The sequence below is a fragment of the Falco punctatus genome, assembly GCF_963210335.1.
Source record: "Falco punctatus genome assembly, chromosome: 9".
In the NCBI taxonomy this organism is placed as follows: domain Eukaryota; kingdom Metazoa; phylum Chordata; class Aves; order Falconiformes; family Falconidae; genus Falco; species Falco punctatus.
The window spans coordinates 12930891-12951630 of NC_137589.1; the positions used below are offsets into that span (position 1 = coordinate 12930891).

The window sequence follows — 20740 nt, forward strand, 5'->3', positions numbered from 1 at the left end:
GAGAATAGAGCAGATCAGTATCCAGCGTTGTTCTGACACCTATTTTATGACAACCTATTATTTATGACAACCTATTTAGGTTGTGAATTTTTAACACAGATGTATGTTACTAGTCCGTTGAAACAATTTTTTCCCAGTGTCTCTCCACAAGCCAATGAAAACATTGCCAGATGTACCACTAAAGGCCATACAATTGTTAGAGAACACAACCTGCCTTTTCTTAAGACAGACGACTAAGTCACTACGTAGACCCTGACATACTTCAGAGCTTTCCTTTGATATCGCAACCAAGTCAGCTACACCCAGCTCTACTCCAGATTTCACTTAGACTCCTCACCCCCACCTTGGCAGTTTACAGACTGCACCAGCTTCCCACGCCAGCTTCCACCCAGCAGCCACAGCGCGGCTCCCCAGCACCACCCCAGCATACCTCATTGAGCGCACCAGCCTTGCCAACAAAGTCCTTTTCTCCTCATTAGTAAACTTCATAACTCCCGGTGTCTCAAACTTCTGACGGATCCACTGGCACTGCTCCACATCATTGATGAACATAAACTCCAAACCAATGTGTTGGCAGTAGGTATTCTAGGATGTGAAAACAACACAGAAGCTTTAGGAAGTTAATAGGCCACGAAGAAACAAAGATATTTTTTAAATTATATTTTCTGGATATATTACTCTTCTGAAAGCTATCTTGCCTTCTTCCTCTTCCACTAGATCTTCCTCACAGTAATCTTTTAAGCAAATAAATTATTTTGCTGAATCTAGTTTTGTGCCAGAAAGCTTTCTCTACAAAGTAACATTTCAAAATTTTGAATCTGGAAGATTCTCATTTGGTAATACATTCAAAGTAGGCCAATAAACCTGCCTTACACCGACTGGCATATTTCACCGAACTTGCTACTACTCTTACAAGCAGTCTTTTCTTTAGATGCACCAGCAAAGGTTTCAAGTAATTTATTAGAATTTACCCTGTCTTTTTTAAATGTCACCTGAAATGAAGCAATAGAGACAATGAGAAGACAGCTATGAAGCCTTATGCAAATTATCTGATAACTGTCAGTTCTCTGAAGGCTGGAAATCTGAAAAAGAATCCAAGCAGATGAAAGCACAGAAAGGACAGGGGAAAAAATGCAGACATTTTTATCTTCTTGTTGCATTTTTATTTTTATTTTCTTTTTCTTACCTTAAATAGAATACGTCACCAAAAAAATGTGTCCAAAATACAGGTCAACAGAAGTAAGACCTATTGTGAGTTTAATTTGAGACAAAACCACTCTGAACACACAGTATGGGCTCTCTACTGCCACTAAAAAGGAATTTTTAAAAAAATCCAAAGCTCTGGAGAGAAGAGGGAAGCCAGAGGGTTATTTCTCTTTAACGCACATCAGTTCCTTGAGGCTTTTAGATTTTGCTATTGATTTTGACCATCTATTTGCACATTACAGTTTTAAGGATTCTCTCTTTAAATTGCTCACAGACATGCTACAAGTGCAAAAACCAAAAAGCAAATACAGAACTCAAATGCACAACAGAGATGCTGTGGCTAAACAACTTACCATGCTTCAGCTAAACTGACATAAGAGTCAAACATGCAAGTCAATACATTCTCTCACACTTGCAACAGGTCAAAGCCATGAACTCTTACACACTTAGTAATTATTTTTACATTCTTTATTTTACATTCTTTACATACACAAACTCAGTACCGTGTTTCCTCACCCCTAATCCTTTTCACTCCAGTGGATTTCATTACCATGCAACAGAACTCTCTACAACTTCAGTACTCCCAAATCCTGGAAGAAGCACGATCGGGAATATCCAGCACTTACTAACTCAGTAGTCTCCAAAATCATTGCCATTCCTACTTGCTGTTTTGCTGTTTGGAGTTGCCCTCTAGTTACATTTACTCCTTTGAATTATTGTTGCTTTAAATGGTTTTAGCTGTGATGACTTAACATGGCATAACCATATCACTTGTCAGATGATGAAACTCTAGAAAAAGGATTGGGGATGCAAAACAAGGACCATCACTACCTACAAGCTACAGCTGGGATTTCATATGTTTGGTACCAACCCTCACGTCCTCACTCAGGTAAAAGTCTCACTAAAGCTAGGGGTCTGAAAGCAAACCCTGCACATCCCAAGTACTCTATACAAAGGACTTCCATCTGTATAGTATGAACTACAAGGTAGGTTGCTTAAAAGACAAGTTCTAAAGGCTCCACTCCTTTTAAACAACATCAGCTCTTTGCAGAACTAGGGCTCACATTCACCTGTTTTATACTCATCCTTAATCTATGTATTTCAGATATCCAGACAGTGAAATCAATGGTGCTGCCCTCTCTAGAAACAATACAAGGGTTATTTTTAATGTCATTTGAATTCTTTACATGCTCTATTTAAAAATTGACAAACGATAAGGCTTTTTGTGACTGACAACCAGAAAAAGTTCACTTCTGTTTGGATGAAAACAACCACAAATCAAAAAAAATCCCACTGACCTCCAACCGTTTGATGATCTCTCGTAAAGACAGACTGTTCTCATTTCCTCCTATGAAGGTGGTTGTAGGCAGCTGAAAGACTTTGTCCAAATCCGATTCGTGCAAACCATAAAACCCTACAACAGGTACATCACCAATTTGTGAAGCAGGGCAGGAGACAGAAAGGAAAACAGCACTGGTTTTCAAACCACCACAAATTAAGTTTAAGAAAGCAATATTAAGCAAGAAGGTACCAGATTAAAAATTGAAAGCGTGAATATTTTGGAGGCATCCATTAGTAAAAGCACTTTAGTCTGGATTTTAAAAAGAAATGTTTTCCTTTAATAGTTATTGTTTGATTAGAAGTACCAAGCTGTTCTTTCTTAATGCTCAGATAGAACAACTGAAATTAAAATCACCCAAACCTTTTTATATTTTAGCATATTAGCATATATGCTATCAAATCTCCATATTATATCTTGCACTTCACCATTTAGTAAGGCAACTAGCTGTAATGACTGGGATATCTTCCTTGCTCTATCACAAGCAACAAAGACAAAAATAACCACTTTTCACAGACAGAACCAGTTGGTTGGAAGCGTGCTAGATTAATTTACATAACATTAATAGACAGACTAGACAATATACAGAACGTGTTCAGTGTAACACTGTGCAAACACTCCAGTAGGACTTCCAAGGTATCTCTGATTCACCCTCTTTCTCTTTACAGGGAAGTTAGTTTGAAATAGCCATGTAATAACCTGTAGTAACCTCTACCAGCAATATTTCCCAGTCGGTGACCCCTTATAGAACAGACACACACACACACTCCCCAGCTAAAACAAGGGCTTGTTTAAGCACATGGTTCCATCTTGATTTAGACATAGTTAAGCTTGCTGTGGCTGAGAACACGGTTTAAGAAAATATTTAACTTAGCTATCGCACATTTCGAAAGCCAAAACACACAACAGACAAAACTGCAAAACTGGTGTCAAAGCAAGTTAAAGGCTTTGCATGATAAAGTTTAATCTAGACCTGGTTAATTAAAGAAAAGAAAAATTGCTTCTTACAATTGTAAGAAGCAAATGTGTAATGCTTATAATACACATACAGTTATAGAAACAAAAATATATATGGAAAAATTATACATAAACACACATGTAAAAATAATTTAAGAACTAAAAGCAGCTTCTCTATTTTTAATTTTGAACTCTTTACCTTGGTTCCACATAAGCTGCAGGCATCCACTTTAACACTGATATGAAAGCCTGCACATAACTCTTAAATCAATATAGAATAGTGCTCCGTACTCCCTGTTCAATGAATTTTCTGAAGATGAATATGAAGAAGTAATTTAAAGATGAAATAATAGCAGAACTTAGTTTTTAGAGTTGAATTCAGGCCATAGGACTGTGTTGCTACCACTTTTACTACACAGCACTGTCAGTGATAACACATTTTGTGTTTTAAAAATAATATATCTTAAAATATTGTATTTTAAGTATTAATTTTTTTCTAATAATGTTTTTATTAATATATTAAAATGTCAAATCTGGAGTGAGCAAAAAAAGTGTTTTGTACCACTATTACTCCTTTTTTTGTACCACAATAGGTATTTAAATTAATTATTAATTTATTCCTTTTTTAAAAATTTATTAAAAAAAAAAGAAAAAGAGAAAAAAAAGAGGAGGAGGGAGGGGCACGGGGGACCACAGGGCCTTTAGTGTCATTTGAAACAAAGCAGTGCTAGCTTTCCCCCCTCCCACTTTGCTTACTTTCTCTCAGACTTCACAGGCTCTTCATGTTCTGTCATGCAAAAACCAGAACACGTACAGGAGCGATCTGGGCACACACAGAACATCTGTGCTTTGTACTGTAGCGCTGCATATCTACTGAAGCATCACCTCAAGTTTAAAGAGATACAACCTTACTGAAATCCTGAAAGTAATTCTATAAACCGAATCATGCAGTAGGTACACCTGTAACTAGTTGCATTTTTAGAAGCAATTCCCAGAAGAAGCTTCCTACCAGAAGGTTTCTCAAAAAAGAAGCCAGAAGACAGGGATAACAAAAATGCACAGAAAATCAAACAGTAAAATACTTCCTGTACTACCAGAGACCTTTCCCAAGTTCCCTGCCTGGATGATCCAAGGACAGGCAACATTTGAGAACCTTCACCTTTTTGCTGTGCCAAGACTAGGTTAGAAATTTTATTTCCCCTCAAAAACTGATATATCACTTCAGTTACACACTCAGACACATCCCACCATCTCACTCAGAGGTCTAGCATATTTTTCCTACGCTCATGAGGGCTTCAGTATGATGCCTTCTGACCAGTCACAACACTGTTCTAAACTATCTGTTGAGTTTAAGAAATCTGTACTGATGTGCTAGCGATCACCCATGCTCCAAACAAGTTATATTTACTCAGTGAATGTCTAATGGATTTTCTAGTAGGTACTTTCCTTTAATTAAAGCTGACAAACTTCAAAGGATACTGCTGATTTATGTAAGCTCCTATTTACAGTCCTAAGCACTCCACTGCCTTTATATGATCAAGGGTCAGAACTGCTTTTTTCCCTACCACCAGAAATAGAAACCACAGCAGCGAAGAGGCGGTAGACTTACTTTGAGTAAAATTAAGCAAAATGTGTTTTATCTATCACTTGCACTATGCTTTATGTCTGGTCCAAAAAGCTTCCCTGCATATCAAAGAAGAATTGATCCAGTGTCTTCATGAAGTAGAAAACCACCTTTTAAACAAACCAGGTAGACTGAAGAGTAGAGAAAAATCAATCAGATGTGTGGGGTTTTTTTATTCAAGCAGAGAGGAGCAAAGAAATTGATCAGTGCAATTTCTCAAAGGCATGCCCTCTTAGCAACCAGAATAACCTTTGCAAAAGCAGACCCTAGTGTACCACACTCTTCCAGCAGTAAACTAAAGTGATCGCCACTGGATTATATACGCAAGTCAAGAATTCTACACTTTCCGTATTTTCTTCCGAAAGCTTCAAACAGATTTCTTCAAGTTATACAGAAGGAATAATTATGAGAGGCTAGAATCCAAATTTGGTACGAAATTTACCCTAAGCTCCACTATCCAAGATTTTGTTTATTGCTGGTTTTTTCCTATTGACTAGCCTTCAGATGTCCCCAGTCAAAACAAGTATCAAGCATAACGGTACAAAAGTAATATAGATTATCAGAATCTTGGCCTGATGTATTGATTAGCATTACTTTCTGCTGTGGTTCAAAACCATAAGATTTGGGGTTTTCATAAAGCATTTATAATCCTCATTCTTCAGCAGGTGAATTCACAGGAACCTCACTTGTGATCTTAGAGTTGAAATTCCATTGTCCTGAAATTTGAGCCTCCTTACAGATGTTCAAAGAAACTATTTCTTGATACCAGCAAGCAGGAAAGGTACAAGCTTCCCTGAAATGTCTTATTAAATCACTTCAGACCAACGAGACAAAAGAGACAAATGACCATTGCAAATAACAAGGGATACAGTGTACACACCAAGTTTATCGATTGTAGTGATTAAGTCAGATGGAACAAATGAATCCAAGTCTGCATCCAGAATTCCAAGGGGATCCAGCTGAGCCACATGATGGCCGCGGATCTGAAAAAAAGGAAGAAAGTGAGAGAAAAATGAAATCACACTAACAGAAATCAGAGAAAGGGAAAAATTCACTGATATCTCCCTATAGCATGTGTATCAGCCATGAAATCAAACCAGCAAATACCACTAATGTCATGAAAGGGTCTTATTTCCCAAGTTTCCCCATAAGGATGGGAAATAACCATTGTATCTTTGGATATGTATACTAACTATTAAAAAATGCTGAATACACATCAGAGCATAACCTTTATTTTGTCTGACATATGATTTAAACTGGAATTACACTGAAGCTTAAGTAAAGAAAACTACTGAAGATTGTACTCTACATCTCTGGGTAAAATTAAATTATGACCAGTCTACAGATCCTTTCATCTGCTAATTTGGTCATTTTGTATATTTGCCTGAATCCTCCTTTCCACACCTGCAGGATACAAAAATACAGCATTATTGACCTAAAACATAGATTGGGGATGAAGAAGTTTATATTGGAAATGGAGGGATTGCTCTTCTTGAGCTCTGCTCTACATTGGACAGCATCAGACAGCATTTATTTTCGTCCATGAAATGGTGGGAATTTCATCTGTGATGAAGTTGACTTTCAAGACTTCAAAAAACACAAATTCAACCGGGAATTTAGCCAGTTTTCAGTTTTTATAAAAACTTTTATAAACTAGTGCCTTATATTAACATGTAACATTGCTATAGAAGAAATAACTAATTGATTCAATAAAGCCACAAATAAAAAGAAAAAAATTAGCATGTCTCCTGTGCGTGATTCTAATATACCAGATTAGCTCATTAAAAGCTCTTTATAGATGAATATATGGATATTTTCTCCTTAATATTTTTCTTTCTAGGGACAAATTCAGATCACTTGAGGAGAATTTCATTCACGGTACTAGTAACCTAATTGTTTCTGAAAAAAATCTGCAATATTAATAATGAATCGCATCACACTGTAATAAGAGTGTGATTAAAGTATGGTTCATCAACAAGTGACTTGTAAAAACAGTACTGAAATGTTCTGTATTTGCAAGAGTTCATAACAAAATGCTTTCCACTCATAAGTGAGCAGAAATATGGCATTTTTTTTAGAACCACCAGCCCTGTAAATTCTGCCTGGGCTCTGAGACTCTTTGCATCTCATGAATCACCAGCAATAAAGCTCTGACAGGCCAAATGATGCCCACGGCAGCATCTGTGCCACCTCATTGTTTACAGCAGCACAAAGTCTATCTGACTGGAACTAAGCAAACAATTCTCTCTCAAGCATCATCAACAGGAAAGAATTCACCTCCCTAAGCTACATCTGCTCTGCAGTATTAGCAGGAAGAGGAAGAAGATTAGTAAGACCACCAAAACCCAGAATAGCACATCAATGAAGCGCTATGCCTTATTACACTGCAGGAGCAGTTTGGTCTTTAATTAAAAGACAGTGTTTACCTCAATACCAAGTTGTTTTTTAATACCTTGCACTTCTTTCACTGGATATAGAAAATAGTAACAACTGCAAAAATCAGAGATCAATCCTGTGAAAATAGATGGATGGAAATTGTTCATCAATTGCCATTAATTTGACTAAATCCAAGTACAGACTACCTGAAAGCAGATTTTAAAATCTTATTTTCTAGACACAGATGCAAAAAACCTAACCTACATTACGAAAGAAAACTCAAGAAATTAATTTATCTAGACTCATTTCTGTTAAGCTCACACATTTCACTGGAAATCCTTCTTTCAGTGCTCTGCATCAGATAAAGCAACAGATTAACTGCCTTTTCAGAAGTCCAGCTCCACAGACCACAAAGCAGTTTACCACAAAAGCCATAAAATACTGACAGGTTTGAGAAATGAAGATACTGTATCCTGCTCCATTTCATTTCATTATCAGGCAAAGGAAGGTCACAAATTGATCACATCCCTTCAACACAGAATTTAGAGGGTATTAAATACCTTTTAAAAACAGACAGTTGCCTTAGGTAATCCTCTTCCATCGTCTATCGCAGACACATGGGTGTCTGCCATTTAGACAGACATTTCTGTTCCATCACTTGACTTAGCACACTCTTTCAAATACATGAAACAAAATGGCAATCCCTGAACTAATTTAAAGTAAATGGTGTCAAAGCAGCCTAATATTCTCCAATTTTCTATAATTCCGCAGCAAATTTTTACTGAAGCAGTTGTTTTCTACATAGCTATTTCTAAGGAAATTTCATATATCCTTTATAGCCACAAGCCTTTCTACTCTTTTACAAACACCTCCCCAGTTACTGGAATAGCATGGTATATATATGAATCAATGGTGACAATATGATGTATTAAAAAAAAAAGCTTGTTTAAAAGTTCCTCTTTTGTTCCTCTGATGACAGCAAAGAACGTTAAAATTTTTAGTGCAGGGCAGAACAGATCTGTGCAAGTCAAACTGTATCAAACATCTTGCAAAGTTACATACATACTTTTTTAAAAAAGGCAAAAAAACAAATCTAAAAAATCAACCTGGAATACCTTCCTCAACACAGACCTACAATTAGCAGGGTTTGGTTTGGGATTTTTTGTTTCACACTAGTTTTAAGCCTTTCTTGAAATTAAGATATTAAACACGAATCTAAATAAAAATGTTTAGACTTGGTTTACATTTAGAAAACATCTAAACACAAGCACTGTGCTATTTCCAAAAACCATCTTCTTTTAGAAGAAAAAAGGAAATTAGACTTAATTTCTTGATTTAATAAAAGTGTGAAACAAAGTCAACTTTGACAAACAGGTCTCTAAACAACATTCATCAATGCTGACCCAAACTCAGTATGTAAGCCTCCCAAAATTCAACTTCTGATTAATTCATTATTTCTTCTCCCTGTTTTTACCTATAATCCTGCTCAAATCAGGAATCTCAAAATTCACACTGGATGTATGAGAAGGCAAGCACATTTCCTCCTTTCTTAAAGAAAGGCAGTAACATTAAGAACTGCAATACAAACTTTCTCAGAGGTGAAGACAGACTTGGATCATGGAAAACTTTGCTGTTGAAGAGAGGAAAAGGTTCTTATTTCACTTCATGCATCAGGAGATTCATTAGTACCAGTATATCCACGACAACTCCCTTCATATGAAGCAAAAATATTTCAGATAAATTTGTTTTCCAATTTGGTCAAGTCATTCCCTGAATAGACACACACACACACAAAGTGAGCCAAAATAGTAAAGGCTAGGCTTTGACATGTTTTGTTCCTGCTTCTGGTAAATAGGCAAAAAAAAGTAGATTCATGTTCCCCTTCACAAACCACTATCTCCATAAACAGCTCCCAGGTTAAGTCAGATGACCAGCATCAGGGCTGTGGGTAATCTGACCCCTCAGTTTGCTACGCCAGAGGAGCATCCCAGTCTGGATCCAGGACCTCAGCGTTCAGACGCTACCAGGAAGAAAAAGACTGTCTAGCTCAAGACATTCTGGATCAGAAGCAAGACAATAGGCAAGAGTTATGACCAGAAGGAAGAAAAAGGTTGTGTGGAAATGAGAGGTCCTCCCACACCTTCCCCAAAGCACACTTACTTGGTATGCTCTTATCAAAGACTGCACGGCAAGGTGGTCCTCAACAAGCTTTTCAGCTTTACCAGGTGTCTGGGCAAGACCATGGCTCTGAAGAAACGATGCCTTTCTTTCCAGCTGATCTGGTAGATGGGGATCATATGCTTGGCCAGCATTAGCATTTCGAAAAAACAAATCCCAGGACTGGACATGGGTACAGAGAAGGAAAGGAGGAAAATTTATTACCTCAAACAAAAGTCTCAACCAACAGCAGCTCCTTTAATCTACAACTGGTATCTCACTACATGACAGCATTAAGTATCACTAATACCCAGCAAAAAGTGAGCAATGATACGTCCACCTCTTGGTACCAGCTGTGTGTTTCTTTTACACAGAGCCCTTTTCATCTCATTTCTTACACTGAGCTTGTTCAGTGGAAAACTCTGCAGCACACATGAGTGCAAAGCATCTTCGTACATTATTCATTCACACAGCTCTTTTTAACTGTGATGTTTATCCAGGCAACCAGTAATGGGTACGATATTATGCTGCTGGTAAAGAGGTATCAAGCCTATAAAACTAAAAACCTCAATAAATGAAATTATGCCATTCCTTTAATGATACTTAAAGGATTTATGATACTTCAAGACACCCACTGAATATGCTAAATAAGAATCAGTCCTTAAGGGCCTTTCTTGAAGAAACTGTTTAAAAGCAATTACAGCTTTTCTGAGTGAGGCTTTTGGTCTAAGATACTTTCCTCACTAGCTTAGGTTACCTTACTATGAAAGAAATTATGGATCTGGTTTCAGGTGCAAGTCATAACTTTAGAATAATACGTATTTCAGAAACCGAATTGCAACAAACCACAGATCTTTCATTTCCATCGGCACTTTAAAGCAACCACTTCCTTGACATATGCCCAAATTTTGTTTTCCTGAACTGTTTCCATTCTGATGAGGTGATCACTGTCCCAGGTTAAAATGGTATTAGATATACAGATGCCAGCAGACAGCAGCAGAATGGGATAAACATCCGAGATGCTTATACCCCAGAAAGAAGAATGTCTGCATTAGCAGGGGATAGATCAATACTTCTGCTTAGCTTAAAGTTTCCATAAAACGTAATGAAAGGTCATAAACCAACTTCCTCAGTTTGGCTAACTCAGGAAAGAAAGGAAGCTATTTCAAAACTTTAAAATCTTTGTGACTAGAATAGAGTAACTGCAAAAGTTGAAAACTCATTTTGTACAGTGCATGTTATTTACCCTGGCTGTGAGCATAGAACTAATGCATTTCAAGAAACCAGTGCCAGAAAAGACAAAAAGCAGTGCAAAGATTTTATTTTTTAAAAGAACTTTGCTTAATATATTAATTACAGAATACACAAAAGAATCAAAATAATGTAATCCCAACACTGCATGACAGAAAAATATCTATAAAATTCTGGTTTTGTAAACAAAAAGTCTTCACATTGCAATTTCTACAGTCTTCGAGGTGTTCAGAAATGCTATGAGAAAGGCAGCATACAAGAGCTAAACCAAGTTCAAGTTATGAAAGTGGGGGGACTCACTGAACCTGTGGGCAGGAACTTCATCATTAGCCTGAAGCCACTGCTCAAAAAACACTGCTTTAATGCACCTCTCTCACTTCTTTACGAACACAAATCTGCATTGACACAAATACGATAAACGTACTCAATTTATCACCCTGCTCTTACACAGACTTGATTTTAACATAGCCTAAATTTTATGTGCCATGACAAATTAAGGCAGACACATCATGCTTGGTGGTCAGTCCCAGACACACTGATGAAGAACTCATTCCTTCTCCTTTCTCTCATTCATGCCCATTTCTTGTATTCTTCTTACCTTGACACCTCTCTAGCTGCACTGACACTAGAAGTCTGAATTTGCACACCATCCTGTAAATGGTCTACAAGTATAACTTCATTTCCTCTGGTATTCTCTCTATATATAACTTCTAACTCTTTATTAAGAACAGTACTGTTATTCCATGACTATACAGCACCTAGTTTGAGTTTGCAGATCCCTGACAGTGAAAAACAGATACCATTACTTCATTTTACAACTAATGCTACTTAGACTGGGGGAATTATTTTGGCAATACAGAGTTATTAACTTCCATTACATTAGGAAATTCCAAACACACATTTAGATCCATAACAAATCTGACATTTGGTATATTCATTCAAAGTTTAATAACGAATATGTGTTGCTTATGTTAAGGTTCCTTCCTTGCTTTTTCCAATACCATGATACACATAAAAGGTTGATAATATAACTATTCCTTTGTTGAGTCAAAAGGTTTTCATGTAGATGTAAAAGTTATCACAGCACAGTCCCACAGACAACTGAGTATGTTTTTAGACAAGTGCTCTGCTGAGACAGTTGCTAACAAAATCCAAATAGACTTGCCCAACAAGCTATCTGTTTAAGGGACAATAGGCGTAGGACCCTTTCTTCATGCAAACTCACAAATATAAAGAAAATGTTTACATCCAAAGATGCAGCCAGCTGGGCCAGAAGGAACCCACACTATTTTTTCCTATCACATTTTTGAACTTATTGATTTGTTGGGCAGGCTTGACATTTAATCAGAGGGGAGGGAAAATACATCATTTGGCTACAGAAAATTAGTTTTTTCTAGATACACATCCATCAAAGCCTTTACAAATTTCTATAGTGTCTTTCAAGATTGATACCAGATTATAGTCTTCAAGTCCTGTGTATCAATGTCAGTCTTTGGTAACAGCATTTGCCATGTGACAGAACAGAGAGAAGATCAGCTTGGTCTCACAGCAAACCTGCAGGTTCTCAACTAAATTATTAAAGTTCTTTAAGAAAATTATAGAGGAGACTTATAATAGAAAAATGCATCTGTAAAAAATAAATTACTATAGCGATACATGATACATCCCTTTTTTTTCTCCTGTCAGCAAATCTATACTGTAGTTAGCCATTATTTTCTCAAGTAATATAATACAATTCAAGTGATTCAGTGGCAATATTCTACTCTCATATAATAAACAGTGTTGCACTTAGAATAACAAGTAACATATTAGTTATCTTGATGGTTTGTTTGTTTTTTTTCTAGTGACATAATATTTATCAACTGCAATGAGAACAGTAAAGCCTTAGAAGACACACACTGAGCATCACTACATCATTTAAAAAAAAAAAAGAAAAAAGATGAAGTCAAAACAAAACAAAACCCCAACACTTTCTCCAAGTACACAAAACAAGGACAGGATTACACTCACAGTACAGTGGCTGCATACAGGATAACATGGCAGGCTTTATGTACTCAATATCCAGCCATGCAGTTTTGTAATTAATCTTGCAATAGTAATAACTGAGCCTTGTCAAGGTTCTCCCTTATGATCTACGACCGTGACACCACACTTCAAAGAGAAATAATGATGCCTTTTTCAGAGCCCAAGTCGTTTTATTCCGATTGTTGGTTAGGCTACTCTAAGAATAGGAAATTCTAAAGACAAGGAAAAGCAGGAAATTATCAGAAATGGATTTGCACAAAGAATAAAAGCCTCTATGGATATAAATGCATATTCCTTGACACATAACCATGGTATACATTCTTAGAAAAAATGCTAGTAACATTGAATATGCTCATTGGAACATGACAGACATATTTCAAAGAGTTTTAAACAAGCACACATAGGAAGACATTTCCAGTCAAATCTTCTGAGGGGGAAATAATTTGAGGAGCCATGATTAATTGGAGTTTCTAAGTAAAAGTGAATAAAGTATGATTTTTAAATCCCAGGAAAAATAAAGCTTTTCCATCTTGTCAACTAGAAGAAGGCACATCCCCTTGGATAAGAAGGAGATGTTCAAGGAGAAGAAACATGTGGAAAAATAGGAAATAAAGAGGGAAAAGAAGAAAGAGTGTCATGTCTAAATGCCTAGCACAAATTTGCTCTCTAAACAATGCTGGACATACTGGATAAAACAATGAAATATGAGTAGCCTGAAGAGAGTAAAATCATTAACAATACCATAACTGGCATCATGTCAGCCACTGGTGTTTCTTGTCATTATCATTCAACACTTCCACCACTTTCCACAGCAGAATGACAAATTCACACCTTGCCTACAGTCATATAACTATGGCATGAATTTTTCTGTATTTTTAAGAAAATAGGGTGACTTCAACTTTAACAATTTTAAACTGTTTATTAAAGCCCAAATTGAAAATTTCTGTGAACAAAAATCTTGGGTAAGTTTACAGCTTTCAGCTGATGAAATGAGATGGTTTACAAGAAACCAAAAAAAAATTTTGTTGATGAAACAAAGTAAAATGAATCAGCATCATTCTCCTCCTCCCCTTTTTCTAGGCTGTGAATTCATTATGTCCATCAGTCATCTTCTGTTAAGCCTCATAAACCGGGTACACAGTGAATTTACTTCAGTTCATTACTATTGCAAGCATATTACATACAGTTAACCTGGAAAAGAATTCACACATTTTTAAAATGCATCTTGAATTACCTGGGATCCACTCCCTAGGCCACTCTACACCACCAGTACATTTACATTCCTCTGTCAATTCACTTCTGCTAATTTATTGGTCACTGTTCAACCTACAAACTGCATCGCCTCACCAGGATCCATCGCCCCACCGTGCCTGAACAGCCAGACAGATAGCCTTTCAGCTGCCCCCAGGTACCAGCAAAATAACGAACAGGTCTGAATTTGGCAGAAGCCAGTGCTCTTTGCCGCGGAGGGTTGCGCAGCGGAGGGGCCGGGCTCCGGGCGGGCCCGCCGCGGCCCTTCAGCACCCTGGCCAGCTCCGGGCGGGCCCGCCGCGGCCCTTCAGCACCCTGGCCAGCTCCGGGCGGCCGGCGGCCCCGCGGGGACGGCTGCGGCCCCGGGCCGCTCCTGCTCACGGCCGGTTTCACCACCTGACGCTTCTGTTCGTTTCCTGGGATTTATGCACCATTAGAAGTTTGCAAGACTGCAAGGCAGCAACATTCACTCAGCTGTGAGAGGTCCGAACAAGAAACTTCATTCTTCTTAAAGGAAAGAAATGTGTCGTGCATCAGCATAACTAAAAACAAGGTGTCACCACACATGCTCCTTATGTGTGAGTTCATCCCTTCAGTGTCCTCACAATAAAGGGTTAAAATCGATCTATAGCAGCAACACATCATGAGGGCTTCTCAGAAATCAAATCTAATTCATCTACATGTGCTACCCTGCTTTACACTGGCTGGAACTTTAGCTGGCAGTTACATGATGAGGCGTCAAAGACAGATGGGATGCAAGAACGAGCCACCCCTGGAGAAGGCCTCTTCAGTTCCAAGTTAAGGCTTCACGCAAAAGACCTAGGATCTACCCGCTACATGAATAACATTCAGTCTTCAGAGCTGTTACTGCATATGTCACCTTCCAACAAGACTACATTCACATGCAACATCCAAAAAATCCAGCTACAAAGCTGCTTTTGGGGGTCTTTTTTTCTTCTTCCTCGACATGCACCACTTCCTCACACTCTAGATAGTTAGACTCAGACCAACAACTTCTAAGTGACATTTTGATTCACATGCCTCAAGAATAAGGGAAAACGCAACCAATTTGGTAAACATTTTGGCCACAATTCACATTACTTCTCTAGAAAATTACTTGCCTGTCTTAGAATTTATCAGATTTCTCATCAGCTGCTTAAGTTACCATACGTGTATCAGCATAAGAGAGTCTTCCTTGTCAGCAGAAAGCTTGTTAAAAAACAAGTCTATGTATTTTGTCTACAAGAAAGAATTTTGGCAATAAATTTAACGTAAAAAAAAGCAAACAAATTTATGTTGCCTGGAGAGAGAGTGAGAGAGACAAAAAATACTTTTCCAGATACTTAACAAGGCTTTTCTGACAATTTCAGATGCAGTTTTAAGGTGACAACTTCCATAGCTACCTGAAGGGAACTAAATATTCACCTCCTTCAGACAGCTTGGAAGGACCAGTATCAACACATACTATTCAAATACAACACACCCTCAGATACAACCTTATTACAAAAAACGAAAAGTTAAAAGTATTTTATTTCTTGGGTCTTCTTCCAGATGTAACTAATTATTTAACAGACTGCTTGAACAGTATTTCCATGGAGGAATACTGAAAGTGTCTGAGCAGCTTACTGTTTCTGGTCTGGACTTCTCATTCTTTCTGCAGAGCCCACCATGCCTATGGCTCCTCTGTGCCTTTTTAGCTGCAATATCACATCTCACAGCAATCAATATGTGGGAAATTACTTTCACATTTTTCATTTCATACAAGACCTTTTTCTGGACTTTTTGTAAAACAAGTTAAGAAAAAAATCGATTTCACACTTAATCTAATATGCTCATTTACAGTCAAGTTTTAGACTTACCTTATGTACACTTTTAGGGTTTTCAAGCCACGCATAATACATTTCCTCCACATAATTTGAATTACTCCCATTCAGGAATGGTTCTGAGGTTCCTGATGAAAAATACCGTTGGCCATGTAAAAATGCCCTTCTGGCTATATCTTGTTTTTCCAGAAGTTTAATGCCATGCCACTTCACCGTAGCCGCAAACAACTTCAGATGACTCATGTTTGTTTATTAGATGGAAGATCCAAGTCTATTAATAAAGACAAAACCAAACCTAATCAGAAAGAGTCAATGAATTGCAGACGCATTTCAGCCTCATAGTGAAAACTTATGGCTAGAGTGCTCTTCAACAAAGCTCGGGCCCAGGCACATTCTCTTCAGGAGAGGGGCCACTCCATGACTGATTGTAGAGCTGCACTTACAACGCTGGAAGCGTTGCTGATGGCCATCACCACCATCAATCAGCTCACCTCACAGCTTCTGTAACTGATAACATCATCCTGGTTCCTGAAGCAATCATGATACCACTTGTACAATACGCCCCCTGAGCACTGGTTCCCTGGGAACAAATGAGTCTGCTAATCATTGACTTCTCTGGAGCTCTTGGCAGCTGTAACTGCTCTCTCTTGGTTGTAGAAAGCTGTGGCCTTTTACCAAGCCAGATTGGGGTAGGTTCAACGAACAGCATCAGCCACAAATGCAGTGGTTGAGAAAAGGCCTGCTACTTCAAATTTATGCCGTAACAGAGCTGACAAGATAATTAGAAGTGTTAGTTAAGTGTTAATATTGGCATTGGCCTTCAAACAGCATTACACTAAGAAAAGGCTCAGTTTAATTTGCTTTCCTAGCTAGCAACATTCACCTTGTCCTTCCAATGACCTTTCATGAGCTTTTTAACAAGAATATATTCCCTGTGATTTTGAACACAATGAGAAAAACAATAAGGGTTGAACATTGGGAATGCTGAACACAGCATCAGCGCCAGTGCTAACAAAGGGAATCAAAGCTCACCTTCAGAATAAAACAAACAAATGCAGCTTACAATATAAAAATAATATAATCTTAATGTTCAAGTTAATAAAATTGCAAAGGAATAGCAATAATGTGAAAAGAAATTACTCATTTTGTTTTCACTTTAGAAGTATTTGGAAAGCTACAAGAACATAAAGGGTAGGGTACTAATTAAGAGGAAGAAAAAGTCAGATTTAACTCTGAAGTGTCTCTCATTTGTTTTGCTGTCCATCCAGAGAAATAATTTATTTGGTCCAGAAGGTAAAAACCAAGTGTTCTGTTGTTTAGTGTGACTAGTTGAACAATTGTTAAGAACAAACAAAAGTACTGAGCTGCCAAATGTACTTCAAAGTGTTTTAAAAACAACATTGTAACTTTGAGTCACAGATCAAGATTTATGTTACCTATTACATGTAAAGATTATTTTTATCTCTATTTCAAGAAGTAATAGATACCTTAAAAAATCCATATAAACATTTTCTTTATATAAATCCCATTAAATTATTTCCTTACAGTTTTTGTTCTTCCCCCCTCTCCCTCCAAAAAAGGAAATCTATGGTTTCCTAAATTTGTAAGGAAGGGATAGGAAGAGCTATATTTTTCATTATCTAATTTAAAAATGAATACAGGTCTTGAAAAAGAAAAAAAGAAAAAAGCTCCTACTGAAAAAGACAGTATTACTGCACACTATTCTCTGTCATCACATTTTTAACATGAGATTTTTAACTCATCTATTTTGAAAGCTGTTGACTGAATCCCTTTCTTAGTTGCTGACTTTAATGGCAGCATCCCAGCAGCGAATTCTCCTCTTTTATTACTAAATTCCTTTGTCCCCTCTTTCGAGAATTCTGTGGCCTTTTCACTCCCATCTACTAGCAGATCTGATGCCTAGCTCGTATCACCAGCTGCCATCATCCAGTCAATGAATTTTCCAAACAAGCACTTGTTCATATTCTCCACAGTGCCCAGATATATGGGAAGTATTCTCCCAAGGCAGATCACCAAAATGAGCATACAATCCTCCTTTAAAACCCCCCTCCTACAAAACTCCCAAAACCTCAAAACCAACTTCTCTCCCCACTTGACATTTTCAGCAAGTTGACAAAGGTTAGGCTACCTGCACACTGAATCCCCTACACGTTAGCATTATTTCCTGTCTACCTATATTCACTTGTCATTTCCCATTTCACAAATTCTAAGCTTATTACAACACTGATTTCCTCCTGTGTCAACACCATGTCTATGATTAGGGCTCCTAGGCAAATGTAGGAACATAAATACTGTCCGCACCATTTTGAAAGCAGATTAAGTCCTGCAAAAGCTCAGAGCAACTGGGTACAACACTGACAAGAGTTAACGTACTGTCTATATTCATAATTCTCGTTAAGATGTAACAGCACTAAAACCATTATGTATACATCATGTCATTTTGCAAAACTTGGCAAGATTTCAACATATCATAACAGTAGGAACTGAGAGACCACCACGGCACTTAGGACTTTATGTCTGTGCCCATTCTGAGCAAAATAATTCATCTATCCCTCTACCACCAAACTTCTGCACGTATACCTCAGGGCTGGACACTCATTCCTAAAAGGCTACCTCTCTCTTTTAAAGTGCTTTGCAAAGAGCTGGAAAAGAAGAGAATGAGAGGAACATTTTTCTCAGTTTATCATACTACAGCGGCAAGTTTCTTAAGTACAGGTAATTTCATGATCTTTCTCCCTAGTAAGTCTGCCTGGAAAACGTGTAGATCTTTCTTCTAGCAGTTAGCAAAGAGTGCATAGCAAAATAACAACAATTTGTCAGGGAGATTTGAAAACGGATGCAGATGACATAATATATCATAGAAACAAAAAGCTTCTAAGTGGTACCAGTCACTTCCCTCCGGTTCCCCTGAAATTTCAAAATGGGGTCAGAGCCATACCTCCAAGTTGTAACTACTGAATATGCAATCTGTAAGAGCAGATATGGGCTATGTCACTCCTGTGAAGATATAAAGATAACAGGTGAAGACAACTGTTATCGCAGATGTTATTCCCATCTCATGAAAAAGTAATGCCTCTATTTTTATGCAGGTATGAAAAAAAAAAAAAAGACAAAGCCACCAATCATGTAATTCCAGTCAGATTTCAGCTACAGATTAATTTGACTCAACAAAACTGAGTTCTTCCTAGCTCTTCCTTTTGCACACACCACTCTTCAGCACAGATGTCAGCTGTCAGCAGCTACATGAATCAGAGACCACCAGCATGATCATAGACCATCCCAGACCACTCAGCCTTGAGACTGTCAGTCAAAAATCAGCACGCAGGACAGCAGGCAGAAGTCAGAAACAGTTTGGATTGTTCCAGTCGGCTATGTTTCCTAAATCAACTCTGCTCTGAAATGAAAACAGTGATTGGCAAGGAATCAAGCTTAACTAAGAGCAACTTAAAGGAAGATATTAATTAAATCACTACCGGAGGTCAAAAATAAGAAAGAAGCAGTGAACCAAAAGAACAACCTGATATTTAATGCACCAAAGCACCCTTAAAATGGTGGAAGTAAATGAAAACCCTAAGCTGCTGAAAATTTCTGCAGCTGTTCTGCAGTATGGCATGTGTGAGGTTTCACCTTGGCACTTTCAACTCCAGAAGTGACCTAATGTCATGGACAGTCTTGCAAATTACTCTGCCCATGTTTCTAGAGAGTAACAGAAGCATATGAAAAAAAGACAGCAAGACCCTTCTGATAGCAAAGTGTTTTTCAAGTTTTTTTTTCAAGCTCACTTTAAACATAAATACATTGCATAGGCTACTGTCTTATGAACAGATAATTCCCCTGGTATTGCCAATACCCTTACAGAGTTTCTTAACACACCCATGAAGTCCTGCTACCAGTGCTAACAAATGCTCTTTATGCTCTGCAGAAGTAATCATTAATACATCTGGTCCATATTTCACAAAAACGCTCCTTCATTCACCATCATAGTCGTTTTCTCCTATAATGCCCATACAACTCGCTCCTAAAGCTCTTTTTAAGACAGATTCTAATAAAACAAGGCTGACAGTGGCAGGGGGGAAGGATGAACATAATGAAGTATCTCCAAAGGCCTCACGGATAAATGAAACTAGAGACGTGCTGATTTTCCTTATCAAAAAAGTCTACTTCAGCAATACACACCTCCCCACACTACATGCTGGTTTCCCTCCCAACACTGATGTGCCATGTTGTAAGAAGCAGCCCAGCTCTCCACCCAGAGCGATGACCCAGAGAATGGAGAACGGTGACAAACCGTACGCCCCCCACGAGGCACCCGAGGCACCCCCACGCCATAAAGCCACCCGACGTGCCAACCGACCCCCAACAAAGCCGCCTTCGGTGGGCACCACCACACGGGCGCCAGGCTGCCCGGCCGCAGTGAAGCGCGGGGGATGCCCGGAGGGGGCCGGGACCGCCGGGACACGGCCGTCCGCGGCCTACAGCACAGCCCTGCCCTCTTCACCTTGGCCGCGCCCGGGGGCCGGAGCCAGCGCAGCTGCCCAGGCTCCCCCGTGGGGCTGGGGAACCACCGGCGCCCGGGCCCGCTGCCTCCGCACCCCGCGCCGCGTCGCGTCGCCGCAGGCCGCGCTCCGGGGCCCGGCTCGGGCCTGCGCCGCGACCCCCCGCAAAACCACAGGGCGAGCGGCCCCGCGGGCCTGGGCGGCGGGCGGCGGC

At 38.7% G+C, this 20740-nt stretch overlaps 1 protein-coding gene across 8 annotated transcripts in view; it reads right to left on the bottom strand.

Annotated features, from left to right (window-relative positions):
- OGDHL (oxoglutarate dehydrogenase L) overlaps nucleotides 1–20740 on the bottom strand; it is an 83411-nt gene that overhangs the window by 50196 nt on the left and 12475 nt on the right. For 2 of the 8 annotated variants that reach the window (XM_080402789.1, XM_080402788.1), the window contains exons 2-7: nucleotides 18969–19027; nucleotides 16046–16280; nucleotides 9663–9842; nucleotides 6007–6109; nucleotides 2505–2620; nucleotides 431–585 (exon numbers count right to left, since the gene is read on the bottom strand). In XM_080402789.1, coding sequence (XP_080258915.1) covers nucleotides 431–585; nucleotides 2505–2620; nucleotides 6007–6109; nucleotides 9663–9842; nucleotides 16046–16252 — 761 coding nt within the window. In that variant the 5' untranslated portion in view covers nucleotides 16253–16280; nucleotides 18969–19027. Of the gene's footprint in view, nucleotides 1–430; nucleotides 586–2504; nucleotides 2621–6006; nucleotides 6110–9662; nucleotides 9843–16045; nucleotide 20740 lie in introns of those variants that run through there. The other 6 variants (XM_080402787.1, XM_080402786.1, XM_080402785.1 and 3 more) reach the window with 4 other exon arrangements.